The sequence below is a fragment of the Cebus imitator genome, unplaced genomic scaffold (assembly GCF_001604975.1).
Source record: "Cebus imitator isolate Cc_AM_T3 unplaced genomic scaffold, Cebus_imitator-1.0 Scaffold364, whole genome shotgun sequence".
In the NCBI taxonomy this organism is placed as follows: Eukaryota; Metazoa; Chordata; class Mammalia; order Primates; family Cebidae; genus Cebus; species Cebus imitator.
Window position 1 is genome coordinate 1,243,763 of NW_016107679.1, and position 11,235 is coordinate 1,254,997.

At 44.1% G+C, this 11,235-nt stretch overlaps 1 protein-coding gene across 1 annotated transcript in view; it reads right to left on the reverse strand.

Moving 5' to 3' along the window:
- The window catches only part of GLDC (glycine decarboxylase), a 111,435-nt gene that overhangs the window by 64,159 nt on the left and 36,041 nt on the right, over positions 1 to 11,235 (reverse strand). The window contains exons 4-8 of the mRNA XM_017506881.2: positions 9,369 to 9,533; positions 5,341 to 5,418; positions 3,947 to 4,094; positions 3,396 to 3,592; positions 1,302 to 1,398 (exon numbers count right to left, since the gene is read on the reverse strand). Coding sequence (XP_017362370.1) covers positions 1,302 to 1,398; positions 3,396 to 3,592; positions 3,947 to 4,094; positions 5,341 to 5,418; positions 9,369 to 9,533 — 685 coding nt within the window. The remainder of the gene's footprint in view (positions 1 to 1,301; positions 1,399 to 3,395; positions 3,593 to 3,946; positions 4,095 to 5,340; positions 5,419 to 9,368; positions 9,534 to 11,235) is intronic.

The following is an 11,235-nucleotide window of genomic DNA, read 5'->3' on the forward strand; positions in this document are numbered from 1 at the left end:
CCAGTTGTCATGACTCACACCTATAATCCCAGCAGTTTGGGAGGCCCAGGCAGGTCAATCACTTGAGGTCAGGAGTTTGAGACCAGCCTGGCCAACATGATGAAACCTGTCTCTCCTAAAAATACAAAAATTAGCTGGGTGTGGTAGCATGTGCCTGTAATTCCAGCTATTTAGGAGGCTGAGGCACAAGAATCTCTTGAACCTGGGAGGCAGAGATTGCAGTGAGCCAAGATTGTGCCACCACACTCCAGCCTGGGTGATGGAGAAACAAGACTCTGTCTCAAAAAAAACCAAAAAACAAAAAACAAACAGGAGATGCACTTAGAATGGATCCTATGCTCAGGAGTGGTCCTCCAACTGATCCTAGGGGTTGGCTGAGTTTCACAAACACTTTGACCTAAGCTCTGGAGCACAGAACCCAGGACCCTGGTCAGAACCCAAGAAGCTCTTCCTCCTTTATCCCATCCTTTTAGAGAATACCAGTTATAACCTCCCAGAAAGAGTGCTTTGGGACCACCACCATCCTCACCAGCACAGTTATCTCAAAGCCCTCACGGGCTTTGACCTCCTCAACCCATTCCTGGAAAGGCTCCATCTCAGCCCTAAGACAGGGTGTCTCAACTGCCACCTGTAACAAATATGGCCCAAAGCCAAGACCGCTAGAGATCCTGATATCCATCTTTTTATGTACATATATTTTAATTTATGGGTAAAATGAAACTAATAATGTTCTTTAGTTTTTTTTACTATTAAAACACTTATGATGAAGAGAATGCATAGGCAAAGGGTGTGCGTATAAAGAACACCAGTAAAACACAGTGTATTTTTTTTTAACTTCTTTGGGGGGCAGGAGTAGGGGACAACGTCTCTCTCTGTCACCCAGGCTAGAGTGCAGTGGCATGATCATGGCTCACTGCAGCCTCAACCTCCCAGGTTCTGGCCTCCCTAGTACCTGGGATGACAGGCACATACCACCACTGCTGGCTAATTTATTTTATTTTATTTTTCATAGAGACAGGGTTTTGCCATGTATCCCAGGCAGGTTTCCAACTCCTGGGCTCAAGTAATCTGCCTGCGTTGGCCTCTCAAAGTGCTGAGATTACAGGCATGAGTCACCACACCCAGCCAACACTGTATTTTGGTTCTCATAAGACAATGAGCCTTTTACACCAATAAGATCTTGCCATTTCTGGTGTGCTAACTGCTCAGGAGGTGGTGAATAAATGAAAAAATGAATGAATGAGTAGCTCATTTCTGTATATCGTAAGGCATTCAGTGGTCAGGTCAGACATGTGATTTACCTGAGCTGTACAGATGTTACTGGTAGCCTTGTCTCTCCGGATGTGTTGCTCCCTGGTTTGAAGAGCAAGACGATACACTTCTTTCCCAGTGGCATCTCTGGACCAAGAATAAGGCATCCAGTTAGCACAGATAATCACAGTACCACGGGCTGCTATAAATAATAGAATTTCTTCTTTCCTTTCCAGCTAGAAGTGAATTCAGCAAATGCACTTGAGTGCAAGTTCATAAAGAAACAATTTCTAATCTAAACTGGATGACTGTTTTTTTTTTTTTTGAGACAGAGTTTCCCTCTTTCACCCAGGCTGGAGTGCACTGGCAGGATCTCGGCTCACTGCAACCTTCGCCTCAGAAAAAAAAAAATCCACAAATTTTTAAAAAACAAGATAGCATAACAACTACTTGCATAGCATTAGGTGTTATAAGATAGTTTAAAGTATACAGGGGCCAGGCTTGGTGGCTCACACCTGTAATCCCAGCATTTTTGGAGGCTTGGATGGGCAAATCACTTGAGCCCCAAGACCAGCCTGAGCAATATGGTAAAACCTTGTTTTTACCAAAAAAAATTTTTTTAAATTAGCTGGATGCAATGGCACACACCTGAAGTCCCAGCTACTTGGCAGGCTGAGGTGGGAGGATTGCTTGCGCCTGGGTGGTGGAGGTGCAGCGAACTGAGATGGTGCCATTGCACTCCAGCCTGGTGACAAAGCGACATCCTTTCTTAAAAAGGATGTGCACAGGTTACATGCAAATACTACACTATTTAAGGGACTTAAGCATCCATAGATTTGGGCATCCATGGAGAAAGGGGTCCTGGAACCAATCCCCTACAGACATGGGACAACTACGTTGGAAATACAAAGCGATCGTATGGCTATTTAAAGAAAAAAGAAGAAGTAACAGTCTTACCATTTGTCTCAAAAATTTTCCCTCCCTAATAAAAAAAATTTGAATAAACCCAACATTCAGCAGTCTTCAACTTTATTTCATCAACCTCTTGGGCCGTTTTTCAGAAAAATAAGTTCATTATAAAAATCAGCCAACAGGCTGGGCGTAGTGGCTCACGCCTGTAATCCCGGCACTTTGGGACACTGAGGCAGGTGGATCACGAGGTTAGGAGATCAAGACCATCCTGGCCAACAGATCAAGACCATCCTTGGCCATCTCTACTAAAAATACAAAAATTAGCTGGGCATGATGGCAAGGTGCCTGTAGTCGCAGCTACTTAGGAGGCTGAGGCAGGAGAATTGCTTAAACCCGGGAGATGGAGGCTGCACTCCAGCCTGGGTGACAAAGCAAGACTCTGTCTCCAAAAAAATAAAAATAAAAAATAAAAAAAAAAATCAACCAACAATAATTAATATACTAAACTTTTTGAAAGCCATAACTTTTAAAATATATTTTTTTAAAAAACTTGACATTATCATAACATCATTCACTAATTCAGGCTACTCACTTATGTTAATAGCCCAGCTTTTATCAAAGTTCAAAGAGATAAGGCTAAATTTCCTTAATAATAATCCTGGCATGGGTCTAGGTCCCCCCTTCCTTTTCTTCTTTTTTTTTTAAGGAACAAAGACTACTACTGAACATCTGTTTTTAATCTGAGTGGTTTCACCAATGAGAAGCAATCAGGAAAGTACATCTGGAAATTACTCAAATGGCCATGTGGCGGAAGCCTCTAGGAAGGAATGCAGAGGGCACTAAGCATGTGGTTTATGGACGTTTTTTGCATTTGTCTTTACAGACCTATGTGGCATAATGCTTTTAAGAAAGGAACTGTCTAGATACAAAACATGCCTAAAATATTTAGTCTTTCAAGGCTTCCATCAACCTAAGCAAATATGTTATATGACTTCAATACAACTATGTTGTAAATTATACACAAAATTTTTCAAAAAATTTACAAATTTATGGTGTTTGAGAAGTACTAGCTCATACCCCAAACAGAATTGTTCTGAATCTATGTTGTACATTTCCTTAACTGACTCAAAATGGCCCGACTGAATTCAGAGAGAAATCAACATTTGTGATCAGGAGAAGGAATCAGGGAAATCATAATCACAATAAAAGGAGAGAAACATGAGCCCTTTTACCTTGTTACCCCCACCATTCTTCCAGGCATCATTCTCACCAAGCTTTCTCTGACAGCAAAAAAGGCTGCATGGGGTCCCCCATAGCCCAGTGGCACTCCAAATCTCTGTGAGCTGCCCAGAGCTATGTCTACCCCAAATTCTCCAGGTGGCCTCAAGATGCACAGAGCTAAAAGGTCAGTAGCACAGCAGGCCAGGCTCTAGAAAGGAAATGAGAGAAAAGGAATGAGGTTGCTACCTTTCCCTGAGATTAGTGGGAGAGCAGCAATTACCTTAACTACAGGAAGACTGGCAGAGTGCATTCATATCCTGTGAACTCCATTTGCTCACTTACTCATTCAGTAAATATGCACTGAGGGCCCACCATGTGCCAGGAATCAGTGAACAGAACAAATTTGCAGCAAGGAGGCAGGAAGGAGAGTCTTACCATGTGATAATAGTAAAGAAATTAAGGCACATGAAAAGACAGAGAGAGAGACAGAGGCAGAGACAGACAGAGACAAACACAAGTTGGGATACACCTCCATAGACCCCCACAAGAAAGGTGTGCCTACACCACTCTGATGAGCTCTCTCCACGAGTTCTGTAAAGTCTTCCACCTTCCCCTCCGTGTCTGGGTACTGGAACAACACTCCGCTGACATCTTTTCCGCTGAAGTCCATTTCGTTGGGTAACTTCAGCTCAATGAGGACTCCAGCATATCTGGGAAGACAGACAACAAAGAACATTCATGGTTTTGGATTACAAAGGGAAATTAATTAACTAACACTTCTTTTTCAGTAAGACAGCTTTCATTTTCTGTGCCCTCCAATGGCCTCCCACCCCTGCCCCCATCCCGTCCCACACCAGGCCCCTCAGTGGTAACTGCGTTACAGCAACTCTAGCACATCCAACAGCTCTGCTTCTATTCCCCTCTTCTATCCTATGACTCCCCTTTGTCCTTTCCTGTCACAATCTGCTCCTGAGAGAGGACCAGGAACATGGCTTCCTAGGGCCAATGAGCCAATACCTGTAACAACAGATCCATGACCTCTTTCACGAGGGATCACTCTTCAGTGAAAGGAAAACCATCAGTAAGACAAGCAGGAAGAACTTCCTTAGATTCCTGAAACTATCTAATGCCAATTATATGTCAGAAATCCCCCTCTGAAGGGACAGTGGAATGGGTAGGTGGAAGAAGACTCAACTTTTACAAAGGAGAAAGCAAATATCTATAACTGGTGGTCATTTCCAGGTTTGTTTTATCTGATTACAGCACTAAAGAGAAGCACTACACTTTAAACAACATCGCATCTCACCTAGGGACTGTAGGTATCCTCTGTAAACTACATTTGCAAGGAATAGACACAAAATCCTAATGGTTGTATTTGAATCCCATTTTTCTCTCTGTTTTTCAAACATTCCAAAACCTGACCTGTTGAAAACAACACTGCACAACAGTGAGGCAGAGCTTCACTCTTTTGCCCAAGCTGGAGTGCAGTGGCACCCTCTTGGCTCAGTGCAACCTCCAACTCCCTGGTTGAAGTGATTCTCCTGTCTCAGCCTTCTGAGTAGCTGGGATTACAGGCACATGCCACCACATCCAGCTAAGTTTTGTATTCTTAGTAGGGACGGGGGTTTCACCAAGTTGGCCAGGATAGCCTCAATCTCCTAACCTTGCGATCCGCCTGCCTCGGTCTCCCAAAGTGCTGGGATTACAGGTGTAAGCCACTGCTGTATAAAGCAATGGCAACTGTGTATTTCCCAGCTCAATTCTAACACAGTTTACTTACCAGAGATCCCTAGAAGAAAGTGAGAGGGAAGGTAAAACTCAGCAACCCCAATTTAAACAGCAAAAAAGCCTGTTTCAGATTTACCTCCAATGAGTTTGGAAGTGAGAAAGACAAAGACACAGCAGGAGATGAACACGACATTATCTTGAGTTTAAAATACGAATCAAATTAATTACTTGGCTCGAGTCTGGACAACAGCTATTGTCTGTGGGTGGCAACGGGGGTCAACAAAGAATTTCCTCCTCTTGTTGTGTCTGTTGAAAAGAAAAAGCACATTCTAACATGAACATTAAATAAATCAGAATACCTTCTAAGAATGCAAAGCAAACACGGTACCTAGGGTAAGTGTAAGCACAGTATAAAAAATACTGAGTCATCAATAACTAATAGCATTTACTGATTAGCATTTCCTCACAGAGCCAATTCCCATTCAAACCCCGTTTAGAAAGTCAGTCTCAAGATGGTTCAATTCCTATGTTTATTCAATAACAATTTTTTAAAAATGGTTCCAAATGTTTAAAAATATACCATGACGAAAAAGGAAATAAAGCAAAGGAAATGGATTACATACAAGTGAAAACTGACCAGGTGCAGTGGCTCACGCCTGTAATCCAGCATTATGAAAGGCCAAGACGGGTGGATCACCTGAGGTCAGGAATTCAAGACCAGTCTGACCAACATGGCAAAACCCTAGCTCTACTAAAACTACAAAACTTAGCCAGGTGTGGTGGCACCTGCCTGTAATCCCAGCTACTCTGGAGACTGAGGAAGGACTGTTTGAACCCAGGAGGCGGAGGTTGCAGTGAGCTGAGATTGCACCACTGTACTCCAGCCTGGGCCACAGAGTGCGACTCTGTCTCAAATACATACATACATACATATATAAATTAATTAATAAAATATTTTATTTATTTATTTTTATTTTATTTTTTGGGGGGGACAGGGTCTCACTCTGTCACCTAGGCTGGAGTGCAGTGGCGCGACCAAAACTCATTGCAACCTCATCCTCCCAGGCTCAAGCGATCCTTCCACCTCAGCTACCCGCTCCTCTATAGTTGGGACTACAGGCATGTGCCACCATGCCCAGCCAGTTTTTTTATTAAAAAAAAAAATGGCTGCTCATGGTGGCTCACACCTGTAATCCTTGCACTTTGGGAGGCTGAATCAGATGGATTGCTTCAGCTCAGAAGTTCAAGACCAGCTGGGAAACATGGCAAAATTCCACCTCTACAAAAAATAGATGGGCATGGTGACACAGGCCTATAGTCCCAGCTACTTGGGGGGATGAGGTAGGAGGATCGCTTGAACCGGGGAGGTCAAGGCTGCAGTGAGCTGAGATTGTGTACTCCAGCGTGGGTAACAAAAGTCAAACACTGCCTCAAAAAACTAAATAAGATAGAAAGCAATTTTCTAAAAAAGAGGTAAGATGAAAATTAGTGAAAAGTTGAAAATAATAACCAGAGGTAGGTGGACGGCACTCCTTTGTTGCTGTCTGTCCCTGACAAAAGGGACAACCCGAACCCACCCCCAACAGCCACTCAGGAATCAGAAAGGCCTATGGCTGGAATGCACCAGAGGCCGGTAAACCTGCTGAGCAAGCATGGGGCTCGCTCTTCACCACAAGTCTACAGAAGCTAAAAACGAGGCTTACATGGGCACTCAGGACTAGGGGCACAAAAGCTAAGACACAGCATGCATGTGAGCGCCTTTCCCAACCAGATGACAATCTACATGAGAATTCTACCAGGAAGGTACACTCCTGAGTACTGGCAAGGCAAATGAAGGAAGGGGATGAACTGGAGAACCACTGTGGATTGTCCGTCCTGATTCAGGAACTCCACCTCTAGAAATGGCTCTTCAGGAAATAATCAAAAGTTTTAACAAAGATGTATTATAAGGAGGCACATGAAATACTATTAATAACAGTAAAAGATGGAAACAAACTAAAAGCGTAATAGACGAGAGATTAAATAAATTATGACAGTTCCATGCCAGTGCCATGGAGATACCAGAAGTCCTACTCTACAGGCCTGAGAATCCACCCTTGGCCAATGCCAGGACCTCTGTCGCTATGCTGCTGCACCCCCGCCAGAGACCCTCACACTTTTACACTCAGCTCTGCTGCCAAGGTTTGGAACAATGGGGAGGCTCCCGGGTGTTCAGTCATGTGTGTGTGTGTGTGTGTGTGTGTGTGTGTGTGTGTGTGTGTGTGTGTTATGGGGGGATCCTCACATCTGACCCACATCCGCCCTGGGAGCAGCACCCTCACCCCCACTCCCAGCCACATCTATCCAAAGTCCACTCCTAATTGGGCTTTCCCCTCCCCTGCTCCTGCCCTCTGCCCTCCCAAAGCAAGGTGCCGAGTCAGCTGCCTAAGATCACGTTGTCGCCCTAGCCTCACTGCCTTGCCCCATCTGACCTCTCCCTGTCCCTCGAACAACCCTCTTGGCCCCTGGAGCTACCCAGTCCCCAGGCCTGCACTCAGCTGCTCCCCCATGCCAGCACCTCCCAGTGGGGGACCTGGCACCAGCTCCCTGTCCTTCCTTCCAAAAATAGTCCCCTTACCAAGCGAGCTGATGTCTTCAACCCCCACCTGCCAACCCCGGCCCTCCCGTCTGATATTCCCCCACCCCAACCAAAATCTGAATGGAGACACCCAGAAGGACCCTGGGAACTCTCCAAATACAGAGGCCATCAAGGGGTGTCCTGCACACAGCAAGGACCCTGAGCCTGGGCAGGGGGCTCTGTGGGTACTCACAGTGGGCGGCTGCCAGGAGGAAATATCCAACCCCTAGGTTTTGAACCTCTGAGTTTTTCAGTTTCTTTAAAAAGTCATACTCTAGGCCGGGCGCGGTGGCTCAAGCCTGTAATCCCAGCACTTTGGGAGGCCGAGGCGGGTGGATCACAAGGTCAAGAGATCGAGACCATCCTGGTCAACATGGTGAAACCCTGTCTCTACTAAAAATACAAAAAATTAACTGGGCATAGTGGCGCATGCCTGTAATCCCAGCTACTCAGGAGGCTGAGGCAGGAGAATTGCCTGAACCCAGGAGGCGGAGGTTGCGGTGAGCCGAGATCGCGCCATTGCACTCCAGCCTGGGTAACATGAGTGAATCTTCGTCTCAAAAAAAAAAAAAAAAAAAAAAAAAAAAAAAAAAAAAAAAAAAAAAAAAAAAAAAAAAAAAAAAAAAAAAAAAAAAGTCATACTCTAGAAAGCTGACTACAGAAATATTCACAAAATACTATAAAAAGAAAACAAGGCCAGGTGTGGTGGTTCAGGCCTGTAATCCCAGCACTTTGGGAGGCCAAGGCAGGTGGATCACTTGACGTCAAGAGCTCAAGACCAGCTTGGCCAACATGGCGTATTTTAGTAAAATATGAAAATGGCGTAAACAGCCAGCCATGGTGGCACATGCCCATAATCCCAGCTACTCAGGAGGCTGAGGCAAGAGAATCACATGAATTCAGGAGGCAGAGGTTGCAGTGAGCTGAGATCGCACCATTGCACTCCAGCCTGAGCGACAGAGAAAGACTCCATCTCAAAAAGCAAACAAACAAAACAAGCTATAAACAAATATAAGCTAAGAACAATATTCTTCATAATCACAAAAGAGGGTGATATTTTCTATTACATTGCAGATTGCCACTTCTTACCTATCTATTCCTCCCTTCACCCCAACGAACAGGACTCGAATACATGGGGGGAACAGCAGTGTGCCCATCTAAAAAGTTCTTTCTTTAGGTCACCTGCAGGAAGGGGTGGCCAATGAAGTGTAAATTGTTGAGTGGGGCTTCCAAACATTTGTTTAAAGAGGGCTTATTTAGCTACAAGTCTCCCTTATCCTTTCCTGATTTTCCTGGGTGCATAAGTCACGGCTAGGCTAGAACTCCTGCGGTTGTCTTCTGACCATCAGGGTTAAAGCATCACAGAGATGGTGGAGTGAGAGGAGCATCGTTCCTTGATAAAATCTTGGGGTTGCCATAAACATCCCTAAGCCTAACATTATCGCTGGACTTAACGTGTGTGTGTGTGTGTGTGTGTGTGTGTGTGTGTGTGTGTGTGAGAGAGAGAGAGATTGAGAGAGAGAGAGAGAGAGAGAGAGAGAGAAAGAGAGAGAAAGGGAAGTCACTGGGCACTGACGGGTACTGTGGAGCTTGCCCATGCTGGAGAGAGACTGGAGGCATCTCAGGGTGACCCTCTCACCTGTAGCACAGCTGTAGCGCCTCTGCGGCTGCAGTCCCCTCATCCAGCAGGGATGCATTGGCCATGTCCAGGCCTGTGATGTCACACACCATGGTCTGGTAGTTGAGTAAACTCTCCAGCCTCCCCTGAGACACTTCGGGCTGGTACGGAGTATACTGGGTGATCCTGCAAGGGAAACAAAAGGTCTTGTACAGACTCTGACTCTGCTGTTTAGAGAAGTACATGAAATGCTTTCATTTTAGGATTCACTACCTGAAAATAATTTGCCTATCTTGAGGAGAATTACATAACACATCAGTAAGCTTCTTTGTGGCCTTTGTAAAGAAGCTTAAATTAAATCATAGTAACAATATTACCCTTTGTTTGGGCATAAGCAGTACTTATTTTCCCGTCTCTCTGGTTTTCTTGTTTTTGGTTTGTATTTTTTGTTTTTCAGACAGGGTTTCGCTCTGTCACTCAGGCTGGAATGCAATGGCATGATCACGGCTCACTGTAACCTCAATGTCTAAGGCTCAAGAGATCCTTTGGGCTTAGCCTCCCAAGCGGCTGGGACAACAAGCACATGCCATCAGGCTCTGCTAATGTTTGTATTTTTTGTAGAGCCAGGGTTTTGCCATGTTGCCCAAGCTGGTCTTCAACTCCTGAGCTCAAGCAATCCACATACCTCAGCCTCCCAAAGTGCTGGTGCTGGGATTACAGGCATGAGCCCCTGCATTGGACCTCCCTCTGTTTTTTTTTAATATTCTATTTTAACAATCTGTGTGTGTGTGTGTGTGTGTGTGTGTGTGTGTGTGTGTGTTATTATGAGCTGGTTCTTAAAATCCACTTGAGCCTACCTATAATATTATAAACAGAAATTTTACTTGGTTTATCTTTCCCCTAGATAAAAGAAGACATTCGCAGTTTACAATAAGAAAGCATTCCATAATCTAACAGGTAATACTCAAAACATTTTCTTTATTCATTTAAAATCTTTGTTTTATGCTATAATCAGGAGAGGTCTACATGCTAAGAAATTAATAGAGGTCTATTTAAGAATTCTCACTATCTAGTTACTAAGTCTGTGGCAGTTAACTCCATAGCTATTGAAATTCTAAGACAAAAATATTTAGAAGGTAGCATAAACATGGATTCTAACTTATCTCCTTCAATTATTAGTCAAGAATGTGGCTTTGGATATGTGAGTTAACTAATTCGGTTCCTTCATCCTTATGGGTGAGAGCCACCACTCCAGGCCTATTTTACTTTTAAAATTAGTATATTGTGAACATCTCCCACATCAGCAAATATTTTTTACAGCATCATTTTCAATGAATGCAGAGTATTATATACATATTGTCTAATTACCATTTCCTTTTTAGCGGACACTTTTCTTGTTTTTCCTGTTATTTTCTGTGCTATGATCAGTTCTCTGGAGCATTGTTCTCTTTCTTCCTATTGTATATCCTGGGCCTGTCTTTATGGATATACTAAGTCTTTCCTATTTATCAGCTGGACCAGCTTGTATGTGTGTATACCTGAGCGTGTATGTGTTTCTACATGGCAAATAATGACTCCGAGTAAAATGCAAGTTTTTTATTAGCCAGCAATCTAAGCAGTTGGCTGGAGTAGTGCCACATCTGTCTTCAAGGTGTCAAGCCGCGTGTGTAGACTTGTCTGATTTGAGATCACAACTGCCTGCCTGTTGTCTATGCCTTTTGTATGACCCCATTTCTGTTCAGGTTTCCCTTTCTATTTGCCAGCACCATGTATTATGTGCCTCATTCATTCCAGTTCACCACCCACTTAGAATTTGGCAAACTAATCTACAGTTGCTAAACCAGGCTGTTCAAGAAAAATCTATTCTACCGTATACAGACACACACAC